At 35.0% G+C, this 24,838-nt stretch overlaps 1 protein-coding gene across 1 annotated transcript in view; it reads left to right on the top strand.

The window, feature by feature from the left end:
• Nucleotides 1-267: 267 nt before the first annotated feature.
• The window catches only part of Smp_140610 (acid phosphatase-related), a gene marked incomplete at its 5' end in the record, with an annotated part of 29,035 nt that continues 4,464 nt past the window's right edge, over nt 268-24,838 (top strand). The window contains 7 exons of the mRNA XM_018792384.1: nt 268-353; nt 4,702-4,763; nt 6,365-6,559; nt 9,061-9,272; nt 16,126-16,256; nt 18,220-18,334; nt 21,834-22,100. Of these exons, the coding sequence (XP_018644223.1) occupies nt 268-353; nt 4,702-4,763; nt 6,365-6,559; nt 9,061-9,272; nt 16,126-16,256; nt 18,220-18,334; nt 21,834-22,100 (1,068 nt within the window). The remainder of the gene's footprint in view (nt 354-4,701; nt 4,764-6,364; nt 6,560-9,060; nt 9,273-16,125; nt 16,257-18,219; nt 18,335-21,833; nt 22,101-24,838) is intronic.

The following is a 24,838-nucleotide window of genomic DNA, read 5'->3' on the forward strand; positions in this document are numbered from 1 at the left end:
TGAAGCACATAAGAAATGAAGGCGAGTAAAGCACTGTTTGTACTGTGACATGTCAAATGTAAACTTCCAGAGACTATTCTGTGATCAAATTATTGCAGATTGTGACATGACGACTAGGTACCAATCGGTTGTGTGTTAGATGGAACATCTTCAAATGAAATGCATTCGAATGGTGTGCAGACATCAAGAGTCTGAACTTATTCAACCACTGAATAATGATCGCACCTCTCTTCTGTTTTCTGTTTAAGTGTAATCATATCACTGACTATGCCGATTGTTGCAAGGATAGACTGGGGTATCGATACATGCAAGCAAATGAAACTTGCTCAAAATATTCAGTTTCCCGTGCGTAGGTATTATGGGTGAAATAATTTAATTTTCACATCATAAGCGAAAACATACCATTCAGTGTAATGACCATATATCACTGTGAAGCATTATCGATATTCGGTCGACATAAAAATCCCTTAGTTATCGTGGCGAATGTAGTTCACCATAAATCGTATTTCCTACATAATGCAAACGTGAGGACGGTCAACAAGTGAAGTTGCGGAAGCTCTGAGAAGCTCAGAAGGAGTCGAACATATTACATCTAATCAGCATTTGCATGAATATTCCAGAATCACTACGTGCAGCTTCCCTATTGAACAAATGCTAATAACACCCTATGTGCGGATTAGATAACTATAATGATGATTACGTTTTCATCAAAAACTATAAATACCTGACAGTTCCGTACCATAACTAACACTTTTTGAAATAATATTCCATCCCCTTGTCTTCTATCTTCCCATTTGCCACTTGAGATGATGGAAGCGTTTGAATGCTCAAGTTATACGCGGTTTACTAATAATCTAAGTTAGAGATATAACAACTGCCGACAGGGTTATTTTATGGAGATGTCATTAACCTCTGAACAATTTGAAGCCTTCCTGAAGCGTGAAGGAAAACGTTTCGAACAGTTCCTGATTCGTATTATAGACACTCTTACCCAACAAATGAACCTAAATCAAAGTGGGGTTACAGATGATCCTTTCAAATCTCATGTCGACCACATCAGCAATTCTCTCCGTGAATTTAATTTCGATGGTTGGGCTGGCAATTCTTTGGAATCCTGGTTCAAGAAATACGAAGATTTGTTCAAGGTGGACCTCACAGAACTTCATGACGCCGCCAACGTTAGAATACACTTAAGAAAACGTGGAACGGTCGATCGTGAACGTCCCAGCAACTTCATCCTCTGAAAGAATCCAGGAGACTTTTCTCCTGATGAAACGTTTGATATTTTGTAGCAATTCTTTGCTGAGCAGTCATCTTAGTTAAATATTCGTTATCAATGTTTCAAGATAATGAAAGCAGTGATAACGACTGGATGAAGCATGTGGGTTTAGTAAACCGTGAGTTTTAGCGGTTCAAACTATCAACAATAACAGAAGATCAGTTTAACTGTCTCTTGTTTGTGTGCAGCCAACAATCTCCTGAAGATGCTGATATTAGAACCAGAATTTTGAGTAAAATTGAACAAAGCCCGAATATAACACTATAGGAAGTAACCACAGAGTGCCAGAGATTGGTAAACTGGAAACACGACACTTCCATGGTTGAAAATAATAACCGGTTGTCATACGTTCGTGTTGCAGGCGGAAAGATTTCTGCCCAAGTAAAGTATCGCAGACAACCAGCCCCCATCTTCATGCTGGTCATGTGGAGGTTAGCATTATAATAGGTTCTGCCCATATAAAGATCATTGTTGCAGAAAATATTGAAGATTCCACAGCTATTGTAGTTTGACAATACATAACCAGTACCACCTTCTATAATCGAATCGCACCCATCCAGTGAGATCGAAAGTCATAAGCGAGGAGGTTGGAAGATATATTTAATGGGTTATCAATATATCGAGGAGTGACTGACCTAATCTGGCTAGAGATCGCAGGAGATGCTTCCCACGCTGTTCCGAAAAGTGATCTGGTACGGATGTATGACTGAGCGCCTTCAGATATATAAGTCCGCTAAAACTAATGTAGTCAGCATCCAATGTCGAACACATACAGAGCTATTGATTTTGTGAATTCACTTACATCTATAGATCATTCCCCCCTCCAGTGAGGTAGTGATGGCCCTACGACTTATCCAGCCAGAAGTTTAAACCCAACGAGTTTGTCGCTGGTAAACACTCTTTTGATAGCTTGCTATGTTTATCAGCGTCTGGTCGTCTTTCCTTACTATAACGGGTTAGGAAATACAGAATAGTAATCGGGAAACAAAGTACAATCGAAATCTCGGTTCTTCATAAACTTCATCGTTCTTTTCCAGCCTTCCTGAAAAAAAATAGAATGTGTAAGTGCATGTCACAATACACTCGTACTTGCGTAAAGACACAAAGCGAGCGAAAAAATGTAAATAAACTAATACGCCTGTGACAGCGTAAAAGCGACTGAAAGAAAAATGTCTTTTTTTGTTTCTGTTTTTTTTTAAAATTCAAACATACGCTTATTAGTAAAAACATTTTTTGGAATAAATATATAAGTATAAGCATATTAAATTTTTTTATTATATATAACGCAAAGGAAAATCGAGATAAAGCAAAATGTTAGCTGGTGCCTTACGTGCAACAGTCGTTTAAATGTTCCGGAAACATTACTCTTCTTCCGGAACGCGTTGTCTTAAGTTTGTTTTCAGATACTGACAAAGCATCAACGTGCGTGTTGGGTGTCGGATAAGGTACTTCAAGTGTAGGAGCCATGTCGTTCGAATGTACCAAAGGAAAATCGATGTGTATAGGATTTCCTTCTAAATGCGCTGCTTTGATTCGATCGAAACTGATGCTATTGTCGGTGCCGTTCTTATGGACCATACAGTACTTAGGTTCACGCTGAAGAACTCTGAAGGGTCCTTCGTATGCGAATTCGAAAGGTCGTCGATGTGAGTCGCAACGTACGAAGACATGTCTACTATATCGTAAGTCTGGTTGAACAAAAACATCAGTTGATTGAGGTTGGGTAGAAACAGGTTTAACTGAATGCATTGAGTTTGTAAGCCTGCTCATGTAGGAATTTAGATCCATGTTCGTTGAAGAAGATGAAATATCCACGAATTCTCTTGGGAGTCAGAGTGTCTTTCCATAAATGAGTTGGGCTGCAGTGTATCCAATGTCAGCTTTCACTGCACTGAAAATACCTAGTAAGACGAGTGGAAGAACGTCTGTCCATTGTGAAACGTTTGCAGCTGATAACGAAGCTTTGAGTTGTCAGTGAAAGCGTTCTACCAACCCGTTTGCTTGCAAGTGGTAGGCGGTCGTTCGAAATCGAGTTATTCTCAAAAGTATAGTCAGGCAACGGAAAAGTTCAGATTCGAACTGGCGTCCATGGTCTGTAGTGATAGTTGAAGGGCAGCCGAAGTTTGCTACTCATCGTTCGACGAAGGCGCGAGCCATTGTTTCAGCAGTAATGTCCTTGACGAGTACTGCTTCTGGCTACTGAGTGAAACGGTCCACGCAAGTTAAGAGATAGTAGTATCCATTTGAATCTGGTAAATGTCCTATCAAATCCATATGAACATGGCCTAAGGGACATTTTTTGTGTCTAATCACCTTAGATTTCTGGCAGCTTACACAACATCGTGCTCACTCCCTCATGTCTTTATTCAAACCAGGCCATCAAAATCGTTCTGTTACGAGCTTGATGGTTGCACGAATATCTGAATGAAAAGGTTTGTGTAACGTATTGAAGACGTTTGGTCAATCATTTTTCGGCACGAATTGGCGATCCCTACCTGTAGATGTGTCACAACATGAGACAATAAAATTGCATGTTTCATTTCAGACTGATTAATAAATAAATAGATAAATCTATCAATGAATCTTTGGAAATAGTTGAATGAGTACTGCAGAGAAGTCTCGTACTAGGACGAAACGACCGTTCAGTGCTTCCATGTTTTCCATAGTGTTCTAGCTATAAATGACTTATTAATTTAATTATTAAATTACTACTATCTCCACAAAACCCTTTTCTGATAATTTTTAGTAATTTTTGACTCTCGAAGGAATATTTATGGTTTCGTACAGTCTATTTCTCATTTAATTACATATTGTATTATATCAAACATAATTCAACAAATAATAAAATCTATCAGAAGGGGTTTTGTGGAGATTTCAGTATTTTTCATAGTTGAAATCATGAGTCAATTAAAGCTGGATCACTGGTAGCTCTGGGTAGGTCCTGGGTTCAAATCTCTCGAGGCGGGGTCGTGGATGCGCACTGACACTGAGGAGTCCTACAATAGGACGAGTTGGCCGTCCAGTGCTTTCAGCTTCTCCATGATGGTCTAACTTCAATGGACTCATGATTTCAACTATGAAAAATAAAATCTATGTTTCTATGTGAATATAACTAACATTATTTGTTTATTTTTTTCAATAGAATATATATGTAAGAAACAGGAAGTGTACAAAGTCCACATAGATCATTAAAGCTAAATATTATTGATTAAATTTATCAGTAAAGACAGATATATCAAAAGTGTAACCTTCGAATACAAATGAACTGCTACACATTCATTTAGTTATTTTATTTACCTATTCATATATGTGTATACATATCATGTATATATAATAGTAGACTAAACGTAACAATAGTGCTGTTATAAAATGTATATTCTATTTATATTACAATTGTTTCTTAATTTGAATCATGTTAAAAGTTGGAATGTGTATGGATTCAAAGAATCTCATATACCAGAACAAGTACATATTGCTCTAGGAGGTTAGTACATCATTTTGTTGTTAGTTTAGATTGTAAGCTATCTATTAGTCAATTTTTTTATGAATAGTATTCTAAGCCTAAACTAAAAGCTTCTATGAAGAGACAGCTTGACTATTTGATGGATTTAAATTTCAATACTAAGGTGAAAACTCAACTGAAGATGATAGTGAAGTACATTCATTTCTGATACTTTATTTTAGAAGTACCATCATATTAAGTCCATATAGTGAATGAGTTAGAAAATTCTAGAACTCCACAACAATAACACTAAGCATTTTATGGCAATATGTAGTATAACAACTCCGCCTGTCGCTCTTCTAGAGTTACTGCCGGTCCCAAGCCCGGGTAAAGGAGAGGGGTTTGGCATGGGGTTAGCTATCCATTATTCCACGGAAATGTAACCCGCTAAAAATACACTAACAAGAAAAAGTAAGTAAGTAAGTAAGTAATGTAGTAAAACAAGTTAAAATCAATTTATTTTTTGAGTTGAGGCATATTTGAGAGTCGATTGAAACAAAAAATACGCAAAGGATGGGTGTATATCTATTTGATTATACTTACTTACTTATTTACGCCAATCGCTTCTCGTGGAGGAGCATTATCCGCCCATCAGCATTCTCCATCCAACCCTGTCCTGGGAAATTTTTCTCAGTTCTTTGCAGTTGCTATTCATCCTTTTCATGTCTCCTTCCATTTCTCTACTCAGTGTGTTCTTTGGCCTCTTTGACATTTAAAGAATGTCAAGATATAGTCTCGGTGAATTATCAAACTGTTCACAGTCTAGAATGTTTATTGTTGTATTGATTCCCAAACGCTAATTTAGCATTAGCCACTTAGATTTGACCGATATTCACGTAAAAATATAAGTAGAGCTTGGTATAAATAGACTATAAAATGTGTTCAGATTGTGTACATTACACATATTATTTTAAGTAAATGATGAATAGATTTTGTTTGGCGGCAAAATAATGATATATATTATTATTATTTTTATCAGTAAGGAGTTGTGGAGATTATTATGCTTTTGATTGAGATCGTGAACTGATTGATATTAGATCACCACTGAAAACCTGCAAGCACTGGACGGCCGTTTCGTTCTAGTATGCGACCTCTCAGCAGTGCGCATCCAAGATCCCACTCACGAGATTGGAACTCAGAACTTTCAATCTTGCGCGTGAACGCTTAACCTCTAGATCACTGAACCGGCATCCAACGGTGTTAACGTCTAACCTTGACCGATCCATGAAATCGCGCGACCATCTTCTATTGTTATTATTATTATTATTGTTATACTAAACGATAGATTTATTTAAAGTTATTATGTCAAGCCTTGGTATTGATAAGTGTTTAGATTACTTTTATTTCAATACATATATTCAACTTAGTTGAAATCATAATTAAATACAAACAGGGGGTTTTAAATAGTAAACCAGTTTATTCATAATAAAAATCAGTCGGAAATATTGTGTAACACATCTTTGCAGCTAGGCACTGAAACAGTGTTAACTCTTTCTGTGAGCATGATTCGACTCTACATTTTGATGTATCATTTTTGTAAACATGTTTAACATCACATATATAACAATATTTTTGTATTATAGAGCAACCATCAACTATAAGTATTACATGGGTTACACAAGAAAATACAGAGAGTTCAACTGTACTCTATGGTACTAAGCTGTTAAATATGAAAAGTACTGGTTATGTTAAAGAGTTTATTGACGGAGGACGTGAACAACGTAAAATGTATGTACATCGAGTGATTTTATCCGATTTAATTGCTGGCACAATTTATTGTAAGTTTAAAAATCCCTGTATACATATAAATGATTTTTTTTTCCTTTACTGATATCCGAATTTCGTTAATGTGACAACCTTTCTGAATATATATCTCTTTGTTGTAGATGAATCATACCTGATATTTATTCATCGTTTCATAGCTCTTTCGTTAAAGTACTAGTAATATGTCTAAATTATTTTTATCAGAAGGCGGTTTTGTAGAGGTTTTAGTAATTTTATAATTGAGATCATGAGTCAATTTAAGCTATACCAGTATGGAAAATCCGAAAGTACTGGACGGCCATTTCGTCCTAGTATGGATCTCTTCAGCAGTGTGATCCACGATCCCGCTCGCGGGATTCAAACTCAGGACCTGCGCTCTCACTCTCTAATGATTAATCTCTAGACCACTGAGCCGGCGTCCAACGGTGTTAATGCTTTACTTCAGTCGATCCCTAAATTGTTGCGCAACCATTGTCTTAGGTAAATACCTGTCTCTACCCGGCCACTCAGTGGTCTAGAGAATAACCATTAGAGAGTGAGAGCGCAGTCCTGAGTTCGAATTTTTTTATTTATTTTATTTAAACACATAAATATTGGTGCAAGGAAGCACTAGATAAATATGCGCCTCACAAATCTCATTTGTGAGTTCGAATCTCGCGAGCGGGATCGTGGATGCTCACTGCTGAGGAGATCCATACTAGGACGAAATGGCCGTCCAGTACTTTCGGGTTTTCCATGGTGGTCCAGCTTTAATTGACTCATGAACTCAATTACAAATTATTTTTGTTGAATAATCATTTATCGCATAAACATTGCAAAGTTTCAGGTATCAGTACCAAGGTTGAACTTGATGGTTTCAAATAAATTGAGCATTGGGTAGAGTTAATGATAAATATATTTTTTGTTATATCACAATGATTAGAAAAGTTGTATTTCTGACGTTTCTTGATTTAATATAAGCCACTTCATTTAATGTTGATTATTTATTTACTCTGAAGAAATGGCTTACATTAGTTCACAATATGTCAGAAATACAATATTTTTATTCATTGGGATATTACAAAAATATATTTTCAGAAGTGGGTTTTGTGGAGATTTTAGTAATTTTATATAGTTGAAATCATGAGTCAATTGAAGTTAGACCATCATGAAAAGCCTGGAAGAACTGGACGGCCGTTTTGTCCTATTGTGGGACTCCTCAGTGTCAGTGCGCATCCACGATCCCGCCTCGCGAGATTCGAACCCAGAACCTGTCAGTCCGAAGCGCGAGCACTCAATCACTAGACCACTGAGCCGGCATCCAATGGTGTTAATGTCTAACTTCAATTAATTGAGCAATCATTCAGTGGTCTATCAGTTAAGTGCTCGCGCGCGAGACTGATATGTCCTGGGTTCGAATCTCTCCAGACGGGATCGTGGATGTGCGCTGAAGCTAAGGAGTCCCACAATAAGAGGAGTTGGCCGTCCAGTGCTTCCAGGTTTTCCATGATGGTCTAGCTTCAATTGACTCATGATTTCAACTATATAAAAAATATATTTATTATTGTAAGTTTTTAACTTAAATGATCATTTCAGTAAACGAACATGATCACGTCTTTTTAGATCGACATTATACATATTGAGGTTAGTTCAAATCAGATTTTTATAAAACGTTTTTCGTAATAGTAATTCATCAAATGATTTTTCTAATGCCAAAATATTCTTAAACACTACAGAGTGTAAAATAGTGATAGCTGGTAGAGTTTCTTACACATTGTTGTCTCCTCAGAAATGTCAAATTGTCGATTTCTCAAGGCTACACCATTGAGTTTAGGAAAGTCATTAATTATTCGAATTTAGTAACTTAAAATGAGTAATTCTGTCCGAAGCCTTAGTAGGACTATTGTGGTCTCAATTATGGGTAAGGGAGGAAGGCTAGGTCAGGAGTGAACGATCCCACACAGTAATAAGAACATTTTTTTAACTAAACGCTTGCTGGTATAAAACCAATGAAATTTCAGACTGGATGCCACTTTTTATTTAGTAAGATTGCGATTTAGAGGTTTCAGGTAATAGCTAGCATGAAACTTTGGTTTTAAGTTTATTATTTATCGCCCTGAAACACTTGGAACTAAAGTCAAGATCCTACTCTGTAGTTTGGTCGATAGTATATGACTACTAGATTTGACACATGAGAATGGCTGCCATTCAGTGGTCGATAGCCGAGATCTATGAAAAATCATCAACTCATAGACAACAAATTAATAGCATCCCTGACAGAGTCGAGATAATTATGGGTCTAAAATTTCCTCTCAGCAGAAATTAGTAGTACTAGATAAATTTTATCATATTTGGTATAGTTTCCGGATAAGTTACCTCATTGCTAACACACAAGCACAAACAATGAAGTAATCAATATTATTTTATCTGGATCTAGTTATTAACTGAGGACTAAAATGATCTTTCACTTTAAGTAATAGTGTCAGATGTCAAACTCAAATAGTCTTTGAGATCATCATCTTTTTTCGCTTTGTAGATTATAAATGTGGTAGTTTAGATGGTTGGTCAGATGTTTTAAATTTTCGTGCCCTGCCATCTCATCCTTATTGGTCACCTAAACTAGCAGTCTATGGAGATATGGGAGCAACTGATGCACCTTCACTACCAGAATTAATTCATCAAGTCAAAGATTTAAATAGTTATGATATGGTCTTACATGTTGGTGACTTCGCCTATAATATGGATACAGTAAGTAACTAACATTCAACCTAATTGATAACAAACAATGGAGAAAGACTAATCTCGTATTTTAAAGGAGTAAAACAAGTAAACAAATATCTCCGGCGAAAATATGGTATATGCAACACTGTTTGAGGATTTTTAAAATCAAATACCAACGGTGTTCATGAGATTTCAGAAAAATGTTGTTTTCTAGTTTGACACAACTTTTAGAACCAATCCAAGGGTATAACCAACGATCACTTCTATATATGTTGGCAAGCTCTCATTAACAGCATGGAAATTATTCCCGATAAAATGTTTATTCCAAAAAATAAGATAAGAAACATATATGAATAAAAAATTCACTTAGTATTGTTTGGTTGAATCTTCTCATTGATGTTTTAGGACTGCAACTGGTCAGGACTCAGTGGCCGAGTGGATAACGAGAGGGCGTTTGAAGCGAAAGATACTGGGTTCGAGTCCCACAGTGAACATCAACTCTGTGATGCAGGTACATTCAGGCGACGAGTCCTAAATAGGACGAAACGCGCGTCCTGGATTCCACTGCTAGCCACTATCCATCTTTGCTTACCATATATGAATAATGTTTGTTCAATAACTTGTATACTTTGTTAATGACATTTTAATGATAGTTTCGAGGCCTAATAATTTAAAACGTGTATAAACCTTGAAAAATAAATTTAGAAATGGTCTTTAATCAGTAAAATCATGATTAGAAGTAATATAGTTGGTTGAATACCTTTTGTAGGTTAGTTCATCTACCAACTACACAAATAGCTTCCGTATTCTGGTAGAGATAAAAATAATGGATTTCACTTTTTTGATAAAATCATTCATAGGTCAAACTTAAAATATCCGCTAGTAAATGTTCATAGACACAATCAATTATTTATTTACCAAAATTTTTAGTGGCCCTGAAATATTCGACTCCAGTTAGATCGGACGAATGATCGTTGTCGAGTGACTGCTGTCGAAATATATATGTCGCCAGTCCTCGTATATAATCATCGGCTTGAATGGCGTTGGTGAATAACAGAATTAAACAAGTCAAGTTTTGAATGCATATATTTTTGTACACTCGTTGATCTGGACAATTGGGGAGATGAAGAGAGAGAAGCGAGGAGAAGGGAGCAGAGCGAAATGACGTACAGTGGATATGGCGTGTGGGCCAACCCGATCTAATCAAGCGTTAATCGATTTTTATAGTCACACAAAAATAAGTTACAGACATGTGATGAGTAGGCTAAGATGTACAAACACATACACTCATATAAAAGCAGTCAAGGTTTATGAGCGAACGATTGACAAGGTCAAATTGTGACCAAATAGAATAAATAAATTGGCTTGTTCGGAAGGTGGAATAGGTTTTGTGGGCTTGACATAGCAACTGACACTACAAAAACATTTCTTGAACAAATACTGATAATATGTTTCTAAGATCTATTCATTGAATTTTAGTATTTGAATTTCAGGAAATAAAAGTAGTTTGTTAAGCTGGTAGATATGTACTTCACTTATTTAATTAATGAGTCTAAAGTGTAAATGTAGAAGTAACAAAATTAGAAGTCATTTTATTACTGGATAGATATAAAAAACATCAAGATGTATCATGTATCTACCTTTCAGATTAATTTGGAAATATATGTTAATATGACATTTTCCCATAGTAAACTTTGTAGAAATTCACTTGGTATTGTTTGTTTGGATCTTCTCATTGTTGTTTAAGTCTGCAACTGGTCAGTCTCTTATTGTCATATGTGCATACTGTGCGTATTGCCTTGATATAGCTTCAATTCACAAGCATTATAAGCAAAGATGGATAGTGGCTAGCAGTGGAATCCAGGACGTGCGTTTCGTCTTATTTGGGACTCGTCAGCTGGATGTGCCTCCATCTCAGATTTGAGGATCCAAACAAACAATACTAGGTGAATTTAAACTTCACTTTATTCGCAAGCAAGTGGCTATCAAGACTCAGTAGCTGAGTGGATAACGCTACAACGTTTGGAGCGAAAGGTACTGGGTTCGAGTTCAGGCTTGAGTGAACATCAACTCTGTGATGCAGGTACATCCAGCTGACGAGTCCCGAATAGGACGAAACGCGCGTCCAGGATTCCATTGCTAGCCAATATCCATCTTTTTTTCTAAAGATGTTATTTCTTAGCCAGATGACCAAGTGGATCCAACAATAAATTATTAAATTTGACTTAAAAAGCATTTATAATCACGATGTTCAACAATAGTATAAACATTTACCCTTAACTCTTTACAATTTCCCCATTGATGACACTCGACTAAACAAGACACTCTTTTTGAGTGTAGTAAAATTCTTGATAAAAATGTTCATCCTCAATTTCTAGACTATATTATTAGTAATTGTAACCTTCATGTGTCATAATTGAATACTTATCTCACTACTGCGTTACTTAAACCGCTGAGTATAAGTTATAACCATTCAATTTATTAGAATAAAAGTAACGTTGAAAAATACTTCTGCAATTTGATACATGTTTTCAATGGTGAAACTAAAATTTCAGGATAATGCAAGAGTTGGTGATCAGTTTATGCGTAATATACAACCAATTGCATCAAAGATTCCTTATATGACATGTGTTGGTAACCATGAAGCTGCTTAGTAAGTGAACAAACTATTTGTAATTTAGTTTATTTCCAATTTGTTCCTTATTTTTCCACTAAGAAAATTAAATAGAAGTGTTGTGGTGTGTGCTATTGATGTCGACAGATATAAGCAGCATTGTTGATGGCGTTGAGTCTCTATTGTCTATGATCACCACTACAATAAGATTACGCGTCAGAGAATGGTTTGGTTCCTTTGGTAGATCGAAAACCAGAAGGCCTTAATTAGTCCAGATAAAGCATATTAATTGGCGATCTCGTGATATCGAAAGAATACCGAGACGTGCCAAAGGGTGCAGGCGAAAAGGCAGAGCGTAAGAAATTTCGAACGAACAAGATGGACAACGGAAAGAAAAGTGCTTTTGATAAAGTTAAACAAAACAAGTACAGTAAAACAATCACTGGTACAATTGGTTATAATTATAATTGTTTCCATTATACCAATCGCGTTCTTGTCGTGAAAATTCGGTCACTACAGTATATATCATCAATTGAAAGTGAAATACCTGGAAGCAGAAGGTTAAGAAAATCAAAGAAAAGAGAATGAAAACAAACGATGATTAATATGGAAACGAAAGGACAATGACGTCTGAGAAGATTGACTGATATTTGCAAAAGGATTAGTCAAGTTTGAGACGATTGATTAACATTTTACAAATTAAGTATTGACTGTATAGTTCTCAGATCTTACTAAGGTATTCTGTAATTTTGTGTTTAAATGCGTTCGATTGTCTTCACTTGTGTTCTCGTTTACTACGGTGTAACATTCTGTGGTCTTAATCACTGCAATTTATTTTGAAATCCATTACATGGTACACTAGCATATTAACTTGGTGAAGAAATGAATTAGGTGGATAAACAGTGTTGAGTTAAACGATATTTAACTGGTTGACACATAATTTCTCAAATAAAATAAAATCCACACTACAATTTCAAAAATATTCTCGGTTAATCAGGATTAAGCACGGTTATGTACGGTTTTTACATCGCACACACAAAATACATATGTTGGTTTTCTTGTGGACCGCTGAGAAACTGACCAAGCTAATTCACTTACATCTGACCATAGTTTACTTTGGACTCTTCTAAGTGCTTAAAAAATAGATAAACTAATGCTGTCGTATCAATTAGTTGTTCATCAAGTCATATGCATCAACGCATCTTTATATTATCTTATCAATTCGAATACTAACGGTATTTGTTATAACGGTCGTTTTCCTTTTTTTATACGAATGAGAAGTTAATTTACCTAAGACGAATATCTACACTAGATTCCCTCCCAGTATCTACTCTACAGGACTTCAACACAACTCAGATCAAGAACACGTGATTAGCCTAACTAGAACCTAAATATATTTCAACACCAAAACCCGACACAATCCAACAATAATAAACAATCAATCAATAATTAATAAATAATAAGGATAGGGGAATATATAACTCATCTGACACATATCAGACTATCTACAAGTCTGACTAAGCAGACAACCAGTCATTATCATTCTCACTCATATATCAGTAAATAAAGAAAAATGTTTTGTACTGTGCGCACGATAACTCGATGATAGAAACTCAATTATCAGAAGGGGGTTTTGTGGAGATTTCAGTCCAACTACAAAATTACTGAAATCTCCACAAAACCCTTTCTAATAATAATCAACATCAATCAGGTCTGTTTTGAGATAGTAACTCACTGAAGACAATGGTGAATGGTTGCTCAATTTTGTGGATTGGTTGAAGTTAAATACTAACACCGTTGGATGCCGGCTCAGTGGTCTAGAGGTTAAGTGCTCGCGCGTGAGACTGGTAGGTCCCGGGTACAAATCTTGCGGAGCGGGATCGTGGATGTGCACTGCTGAGGAGTCCCACAATATTATGAAACAGCCGTCCAGTGCTTCCATATTTTCTAAGGTGATCTAGCTTCATGAAAGTCAAATGACAATAATTCCTTAAAATAATTAAATAAGTTTTTATGATCTAACAGGTAACTAGTTTATTTTTATCAAAACTCTTTTTTTTAGTAATTTCTCAAATTACAAAGCAAGATTCACAATGCCTGGAGGAGATGGTGAATCACAATTTTATAGGTAGATCAATATTGTTATCCAATGATACTAAAAATTTATCAATACGAATGAACAAATTGCTAATTTATATTATTTTTTCAATGTTTCGTTAATGTCACATTAAGACTGAAATTTGGTCTCTGAAATCATTTAAATAGGAATAATATATTTGTAGAATCTCAGCAAATGAATTCGAAGTATATCCAAAGTTTCGCCTTGCAATCTGGTTCAAGCTTTTTCAAGGAAGATATTTTCAGATTGCCAGGCGAAACGTTGGATCTACTTAGAATTCATTCGCGAGATTCTACAAGTATATATTATTCTTATTTAATGTCTTACATCAACTCGGAGCCCAAATACTGTGAAACTATTCGCTCTAATTTAGACAAAAGTCCTTTTGTATGTGTAATCGTTTGTTTTGATGTTAAAAATATGTTGACGCTACAGATGTAGGGTACCTATTATTATTATGAATGACTTTATTTAATATTATATTTCCGGTACAATACAGAATTCTCAGTGCAAAGTATTTCAACAAGTTTCCTTTTCTTATTTCTTGATTGATCCACATGATCAATATTGAGTGATCTCCAACTAGATGTCAGCAGTTTACGAATCGACTTCAGAATAATATTCATTCTCTTCGATGTCGATATATCTAGATGGCAAGAACAGGTAATCCGGATATTTGAGTAGGCCTCCTCAAACAATAGAGAAATCAAATTAACTTTACTATATGATTATTCATGGATCTTTTCTGGTGATATAAACAGAAACTTTTGTAATAAAACCGATAATTGATTCATTCCTAAAGACATTTTTCTTTATCAATTTATTGATTGAGAAAACTTTTCAGCACGTACCAAGCCTATGATCCAAAAATATCAAGATGTAAGTATCCCATAAATGGATTGTGATATTTTGCATTGGACAGTTTTTTTCTTTTTCAGATTTGTAGTATCGGTTGTTATGTTAGGCTCATATACTTTATTCTAGCTTCTGGCCAAGCCATTTCTCCTATCCATTATGAGTCATGTTTTCATCTTGTCAATTATTCATTGTGTTGTGTTTAGCCTTCTTATCTTATTTATCACATGTCTGTCATTTATTCTTGTCTGACTAGAAATATTGATTAACGCTTGGTAAAAGTGAGTTGGCTTACCAGCCATCTCAAATGCATGTCATTCTTACTTCGCTGGCTGATATTTACTCATGTGCTGATAACTCTCTGGCCTGCGTCATTTTTCAATGAAACTTTAGTTGCCGCTTCTCTTTGCCTTCTGATATTATGCACCGTTAAGATTGGAATTATAACAGTTATCAGGGTGAACGATTAACAAAGCACGGCACTACAGATTTTGTTATCATACAATAAAGAAAAAATAATCATAATGGTCTATATCATCCATTTGTGATGCTAGAGAAGATTTGTAGCTCAAGTGGATGATTTTGATGGAGCTCAGAGAATAAAACTCCATCAAAATCATCTATTTGTTTTTACAATAATGAATGTTTACTTTGAAAGTGTTTATGTTTGAAATGAATTCTCTAATTGTAAAGTCTACTATTAGTTAAATGAGTTAATTTTACCTTTTGATCACGTTATCATTGTACTAATTGGATGTATGGCATAGTAGTATTACATTTTGGATAACCCATATGTTTAAAGGTCAGCTACTTTTTTTGGCAGTGATGATAAGATGATAACATATAACAAAAAACTCATAAAAATCGACTCCAGTATGGTGCTATTAGTGTAATTTAAAAAAAGATGGCGAAAAAAACGAGAAGTTGACACCAATAAATTGATTTGAAAAGTTATTAGCACATACATGAGGAGATTGAGACAGTAAATTACTGCCGGTTTTGGGAAGTGTGATAATCTGCTGTTGTTTTGATTATTCATTCTTAGAAGTTAAGTAAATGAGTCTTTCACATTGCAAGTATTATTCATATATTCGTACATGGCACTGTTGTTAGGCAATTCTTTGTTATATCGATTGGGTGAGTGTGCGTTCGTGTGCCCTGTTTGATATATATGACCTCCTATCAGAGAGCAGTGATTTATCGATCAGAGCAATGATACACAAAAAACGGTATGAGCAGTCTTGAGTACTTATCAGTCCTGCTTTCTGACTAGCCCAACCAGTTAAGTCCAGAACACCAATAACAACCTCTGCAATATGAGTCATTATTCACAAACATACTGGGATTATATACCAAACAAACTGACCACATCGTACCATAAAATAGAAAATAATATTTGTACAAGATTTGGCCAAGTGTGGCTGTGAATACGGGGAAAGTAATCAATAGACTGGGTATAACTCAAGAATGGTAAATCGTATAATAATAGTTCATAGGTCAAAATAAAGCTTATAATAAAAGGAATATAATTATGAATAGTTAAGTTATTTAGCAATTATACAATAGGAAATATACATATTACATTGGTCCATAAATAGTCCTCAGAGTTACCATTCATAATTCTCCACGGGATACATTCTTAAAGTGTTTATGTTTAAAAAGTCTTAATTCACTAAGGGAATTTTCAACTTATTATTTCCAATCCCTTTTAAATTCACCGAAATCGTGGACAAATAAAGATAGAAGGTATATTATTTCAACACTTTCTGCTAACTGTAAATATAACCCATATAAAACACTTCAACAGTATACTTCGTCACCCTAATGAATTACATTTTACATTTGATTAGAGAGCTGATATTTATGGTTTAAAAGACCAACCAGTATAGGACATAGTATTTTAAAAAGTACTAAACCCAAGACTTACCTAGAATGTAAAATTATTTGTTTTCTTATTTGAACTGTTGGTAAAAACATACATTATATAATCCGTACAATTGTTATCATTGCCTTAATAATTGATTTTATATAGTTAAAATCATGAGTCAATTGAAGCTAGACCATCATGGAAAACCCCGGAAGCACTGGACGGCCCTTCTAATAATGATTATATGCTCACTAGTGACTGACTTCAAGAGATATTTCCTAAAGTTCTAGTGAGAAGCACTGACCAGTGGAGTTCAACCAGGTTTGTTTTGAGATAGTAACTCACTGAAGACAATGGTGAATGGTTGCTCAATTTTATAGATTGGTTGAAGTTAGATATTAACACCGTTGAATGCCGGCTCAGTGGTCTAGAGGTTAAGCGCTCGTGCGTGAGACTGGTAGGTCCTGGGTACGAGTCTCGCGAGGCGGGATCGTTGATGCTCACTGTCGAAGATTCCCGCAATAGGACGAAACGGCCGTCCAGTGCTTCCAGGTTTTCCACGGTGATCTAGCTTTAATTGACTCATGATCTTAACTATATAAAACTGAAATTCGATCCAAATACAAATGTATTTGTATAATGGTAGATATATAGTGGATGAAAGTGTAATTAGGACTCAGTAATGTAAACGTTTTAATGATTTGAAAATGAACATTTCATTATTACTAAAACAACCATTAGTTATTAAAGTTTACACAATATAGACATTGACCATGTCATCTTTGAAATATCAAGTAAAAGTACTTTTGATCTGTAGGTGTTATGTAAATTTAGTGAAATAAATAAAAATGAGCTAGTTAAATAAACACAGAATAAGTCAGTCTCATAATCTCCCTTAAACATCCTTTAAATAGTATAAGTCAGAAGACAAAATAGTTATTCTGCTCATTTGTTAGCTCTGAAATTTAATGGTAAACACTTTTTAAGATAACTTCAGGCACTTCATTAACACAAACGTCCATATACATATTATCCTCTATGATAATCTTCATGGTATATGAACCGACAAAACAATTACAAACTATTTGTCAGTGCGCATGTTTGACATATATGTTAAGCTAATTCAACTTTACATAATAGCAAAAGTACGGTTCCTTCCAGCCAGTACTAAATATTAGTAAACAAGAAATTACAAGTAACGATGGAATTTCTGTATTCTTCATATACAAGACAGAGTTCAGAGGTGAAATTAACAAAAGACATAGATACTGTTAACAAATAATCTTTTTATGTACTGAGGTATTTCTAATGATCTTCTCTAAGCTGGATGGTTTGGTGGTGAAACTTTCATTGAGTTTCTATACTCCAGGAAAAGCTTATAAAGATAATTGAATTCTTATAAGTTCAAGAGATTGATTGGCTTGCTACATTGACTAACAACACATTTAATTTACCTTCATTTGCCTTCATGTTGAATATTATTATAAGAAACACATTAACGTATTCTATATACTTTTAGTTTTAACGTTGGACCTGCGCATATTGTGGCATTCTCCAGTGAATTATATTACTTTTTATTTTATGGATGGAAAACGTTAGTGATGCAATATGACTGGTTGTATAAGGATTTACTAGTAAGATTAATCTCCTTTAATATTTCATTATGAAATATATCTTATTTTATATACCATTATGCTTTTTGAAAGCATACAAAAAATATAATCCGCAAATCTGTTTGAAAAAGTCAAGACATTGTATCATTCATAACAAATTCTGTTGAGTTGAGCAAAGATGGATAGTGGCTAACAGTGAAATCCAGGACGCGCGTTTCGTCCTACTCGTGACTTGTTAGCTAGATGTACCTACATCCCAGAGTTGATGTTCACTCCGGGATTCCAACCAAGTACCGTTCACTTCAAACACCATCACGTTATTCACTAAACTACTGAGTCCTGATAGCCATTTGTTTGTGCCATATTTGCTTATAATACTTGTGAATTACGGCAATATCGAGGCGATAGACACAATAACACATATGCCAATAAGAGGCTGATAGATTGCAGTCCTAAATATCAGTGGGAAGATTCAAACAAATAATACGAAATGAATTTATTGGTAGTGTGTTTATATACTATGTATAGAGTAAATATTTAGTAAATGGTTCAAACTAAATCAATCAAAGCATTCTAGTCTATTTGGAAGCATAATGTGAATCCTTAATTTATATAATATTGCGATGAAATAGAAATTAAAACAAGTTTATTCACACAAAGCTATGACAATTTAACTCACCAAACCAAATAGCCGGTAAATATAACTGAAACGAAAATATGAGTTTCATCAAAAGTTTAACTTTTTGAGCCTGACAATAATATGAGCGAGATTATAGTTTGTGGACGACCTTTGAGCGATACTAAAATGACTTTGAGAATATCCACCTACATACAGCTAAATGAGTGTCATAAATAAATGTGAGGAATTAGGATTTGTATTCACAGTTAATGGGTAAAGTTAGGAAGTATATTTAGGGTTATTATCACGAAATGGCATTGGCTATAATGCCAAAACTTTATTTATCCAAATATATGAATGAGACTCACTGCAAAATCCAAGATGTTTTATAACTGATTGGTTAGTCCATAAATTATAGTCTCGCCAATTATTTCTGTCGAACTTGTGGCTTGTTAATTATTTTCGGTTCTTTTAAATGAGCTGAATATTACCTTCAAAAATAAGCTTTGGAACATCACACTTTAGAGAAATGGCACACTTATAATTGGATTATGATTATTTGAATAGGTACTCCTTCCAGTCATAAAGAATGGTGAAGCCTAGTAGGCCCTTCTGGAGAAGAGTGCTACATTGAAACACGACACAACTACCGGGGCGGGATAGCTGTTTCTGCACTCCTTACGCAGAACCATTACATAACACTCACAACCTTTTGATTTTCTTTTTGTTTTTGCTTTTGTTTGGGCAGACTCATTTTTACCACTCTTTTGAACCCTCAATAGTTATGCAATGACTCTTTGTAGCATTCGTAATCGTTTTCGGGTATTGGTAGAGTGATTGGTTAGGCCGATCTCTACCACCCTCATTACCGCTCACGTTAGTACATGGGATGGTTGCCATAATCTAGGAGGCACGAGGACGTGTGAATCGGATTTTGCCTCCATTTGAATAGGTATATTTTTTTTACACCGAAAAGCATATATTCTGAATTCTATGCTTAATAAGTTAATGGTTAATTTATGGAATTCCGCTTGAATACATATATATGTGTCACTGAATACTGGGGTAATTAGTCACTAAGATAGTTAATAACACAACTTAAGTCATGAAGACTAATAAATAACTTGATTTGTGATTGTGCTTATATCCAAGTCTTAATTTGATTCTCACCACCGAATTTGCAATAAGGTCACAGAACTATGTCGATAAAAACCCACGTAATGTACTTGAATAGAATTTTCATGTATATGTTGACAGCTGTACAGTACCGACTAATGACTAACATGAGAAGATTAAGTCTACAAAGATAAAAATCAGCCTTATCAATAAATAAGATAAAATTATTTAATACAGATGGGTAAATTCCATGCTACTTTAAACACTTGAGAAACTCACTGTCTGTGACTGACATAACATTTTGATATACCACCATCTTTGTCAATCGGTAATTTTTCCGTTTGGTTAGCAATTCTATTAGAAAAGCAAAATGAATACTGGGATTATAATCAAACAGTTTATTGTTAACAGAAATTCTTGATGGAGTTTCTAACCTTTCAGAATGTAACTTGAGTATTTTACCCCTGAAACAGTTAGTTAAATATAAATCTCTCAGGTCTGCCAGAATGTTTTATATATATGGATTTTGAGACAAATGAATCTGTACAACAGTAGGTTACTAAAGTTAGAAATATTTCACTATAATCATTATGAGTTTCATCTCAAATTACTACCCTTTCAAATATTTCAAGAGGACTTGGTTCTCTTTGAGTTAGTTAGTGAATTTGCACGTTTATATGATCTGTCTATATGAACAATTCTCATATTCTCTCTGCATTGACTATAATCATATGTTTACCAGTGACAAATTTTGAGACTTAATTCTAAGAGTTGTAATGAAAATCTGTGACTGTTGCAATTCAAACCCATCGGGTGTGAGTTAGTTTTCTACTATAGTAAATAGAAGACAATTGCGCAACATCATGAATCGAATAGAGTTAGTTATGTACATCGTTAGATCAAAGTCTGGTGAGCTTGTAGTGTCGGTTGATATAATATTAAGCCCATATACCTTATTCTAACTTCTGAACAAGCCAATTCACCTGTCCATCATGAGTCTTGTTTTCACCTTGTTAATTATTCACTCATTAATCCTGACTATTTTTTATATGAGCGTAGTGTGTGTACACTTCTTAACCTATTTATCACATGTCTGTCATTTATTCTTGTCTGACTAGAAATATTGATTAACGCTTGATTAAAATGGGTTGGCATACACGCCATCTCCAATGTGTGTCATTTTTGTTTCGCTCGCTGATATTTACTCATGTGCTGATAGCTTTCTGACCTGCGTCATTTTTTCAATAAAACTGTAGTTGCCGCTTCTCTTTACCTTCTGATTTGATGCACCGTTTAGATTGGTATTATAACGGTTATCAGGGTGAACGATTAACGAAGCACGGCACTACAAGCTTGGTGGATTTGTTCTCCAGTGAATCATATATATACACTTGTGACTAGTCCGACATCAGAACGAAATAGCTGTCTATCACTTTTTAGTTTTCAAAGTTTGCCTAAATAAAGGCAGCCTCTCGTGTAAACTATAAAACTCTGAAAATTCAAAAATAGCGGACTTAATATCCTCAGACTACTGAAAGCCATTAAAACTAAATAAAATTTCAATTCTCTTAGATTCATTGTAAAATTGTTTGACTTCCAAGAAAAAGGTTACCAATCATTTATCATGTTGATTTAAAAATAACTTTAATATTTTGTGTTCCATTTGCGAGAGTTTTGAAGTGAAATGTTTGTTTATCATATATATATATTTGATTTTCATCAGTGTATGATTTCACTCTTCGTAGTTCTTTGACAATCAGTTTTGTCGCGCTTATTTCTTCCAAGGAAGCGAATAAACCAGAAAATCGGAAAAATCATCCTTGGATTATTGTAATAGGTCATAGACCAATGTATTGTTCAAATAATTTTGATCCAATGCATTGTGATTTTGAGAATAATATTGTACGCACTGGATTCGACATATCACCTAACCATCATAAAAGAGTATACCTTATGGGACTGGAAAACTTATTTTATCAGTATGGTGTGGATTTAATCATTGCTGGTCATGAACACTCATATGAAAGATTTTGGCCAGTTTACAACAGAACCGTAAGTTTATACATATATATAAATATATATAACGGTTGTAATTGATTGCCAAGCAATACTTGATCTAAGTTTCGTGTTATTAACCATTCTTCAGCATGAATTATTTGCAGTTTTAAGGGAATTTGTGCTCCGTATTATTTTCAAGCTCATCATGTTTGAGCTATTTAAACTAATGTTTACATTGCAGCTTTATCGATAGAATTTGATCAAATACGTTCGTCATTATAGCTAACCAACTGGTCATTAACAATATATCCTATTATTATCAGGAAAGGAATTTGTGGAGATTGTATTGAGTTATTAGTTGAATTCATGAGTCAATTAAAGCCGGAGCACTATGGAAAACCTAGAAGCACTTGACAGCTGTCTTGTTCTAGTATGGCACTCCTCAAAAGTGCGCATCCACGATCTCGCTCGCGGGATTCAAATCCAGGACCTTCGATCTCGCGCGAGAACGCCTAACATTTAGACCACTGATCCGGTATCCAACGGTGTTAATCTTGTTAATCTAATGAGAAGCCGTGACCAGTGGAATTCAACCGTGTAGATTGTGAGGTAGTAACTCACTAAAGATAATGGTGGACGGTGTGCAATTTCATGGAATACATTTTGTCGTTAAGAATGGAATTATCCATGAGTTTGTCACATCTATAAATTCAACGGTTATATAAAAATGAAATTTGAAGTTGAATACACTGTTCAACAGGTTTGATATACTCAATATGACACATTTTAAAGTTTAAGCAATAAAGTTTGGTTACCAATATTTTCTGATCCATAAGTCTTCAGTAATAAATAATACTTGTTTGCATCTTCCGATTGTTGTTTAGGACAACAATTGATCAGTCTCTTATTGGCATACGGGGATCGCGGGATGATCACCTCGATACTGCCTTAAGTCAAAGGCATTTTAAGCAAAGATGAAAAGTGGCTAGCACTGGGATCTAGGATGCGCGTTTCGTCTTATTTTGGATTCATCAGCATAGGATGCGCATATGCCAACAAGAAACTGATCAATCGCAGTCCTTTACACTAATGAGAAGATTCAAGTAAACAATACCAATTGAATTTAAACTTCACCCCATTGCACAAGCAGGTGGCTATCAGCAATCGGTAGCCAATTGGACAACGCGATGACGTTTGAAGCGAATAGTACTAGGTTCCAGTCCTGGAGTGAACATCAAATCAAAGATGCAGATACATCCAGGTGACGAGTTCCAAATAAAACGAAACGTGCGGCCCGAATTACACTGCGAGCCACCCTCCATCTTTGCTTTAGAAATATTTGTTTTAAAGCGTATTGTTATTCCTCAGTTAAGTGATATAATGATTAACACTATATTGAACTATGATTTTTATCTTTTTACATCAAAGATCCTATTAAACCGAGAAAAATTTTTAAGCTACGAGGATCAATAGATGAACATTTGTAACTGTAGAACTGATTAATGATTGCGGTTAAATGATATATGGTCTTATTGCTGAATAGTGAATAAAGTTAATACTCAATGATTATATAATATATTTTATAGTTGAAATCATGAGTCAATTGAAGCTAGACCATCATGGAAAACCTGGAAGCACTGAACGGCCGTTTCGTCCTATTATGGGACTCCTCAGCAGTGTGCATCAACGATCCCGCCTCGCGAGATTCAAACCCAGGACCTATCAGTCTCACACTCGAGTGCTTAACCTCTAAATCACCGAGCCGTCATCCAACGGTGTTAATATCTAACTTCAACCAATCCACGAAATCGAGCAACCGTTCAACATTGTCTTCTGTGAGTTACTATCTCACAACAGACCTGGTTGAACTCCACTGGTTACTGCTTTTAACTAGAACTCCAGGAAATATCTTTTGAACTCAGTCACCAATGAGCATATGATTATTATTAGAAAGGGTTTTGTGGAGATTTCAGTAATTTTATAGTTGGACTGAAATCTCCACAAAAGTTTTTCTGATGTGTGTATGTATTTCATTTTGTTGTATTGGACTTCAACTGTTTATCTTTTTCCTCAATGTGCATGTAGTTATGTCCGATAAATCTAGTTCCTTAATAAAGTGTTTGTTTATAAATTAATCAATCAGTTAAATATTATTAATAAACATGATGTATTTCGATAGAGTACTAAGGAGTCGAAGATTATCACAACTATGTTATATATTAGCGCAATACATTTTGAACAATCTGATCACACATATACTTGTTAAGACCATGTATATATAAAAATGCCAGCTCAGTGGTCTATCGGTTAAGGGCTCTGGCTCGAGACTGGTAGGTCCTGGGTTCGAATCTCTTGAGGAGGGATCGTGGATGCGCACTGCTGAGGAGTCCCATAATAGGACGAGTTGGCCGTCCAGTGCTTCCAGGTTTTCGATGGTGGTCTGGCTTCAATTGACTCACGCTTTCAACTGTGAAAATACTAAATTCTCCACAAAACCCCCTCTGAAAATTAAAAAGGTCAACTATACTGGAAATGGGGGGTAAGAATCGACAAGGATAATAATAATAAAAATAATGCGTACAGATGAAATATCTCCAACCCCTATTCCTCCCTTGGCCAACCACAAGGCCAATTAATCAACAGTAATCTTAGCTATTGAATGACCTAATTTGACCATTATACTTACGACCTTTCGTAGTCAAATATAATTGTCTCTCTTATCTTTATTCACAAATCTTTGTATTATTATTATTATTATTGGTTAAACATCATTATTAGCCCCCCCCCTATAT

The sequence above is a fragment of the Schistosoma mansoni genome (genome assembly GCF_000237925.1).
Source record: "Schistosoma mansoni, WGS project CABG00000000 data, supercontig 0321, strain Puerto Rico, whole genome shotgun sequence".
Classification (NCBI taxonomy): Eukaryota; Metazoa; Platyhelminthes; class Trematoda; order Strigeidida; family Schistosomatidae; genus Schistosoma; species Schistosoma mansoni.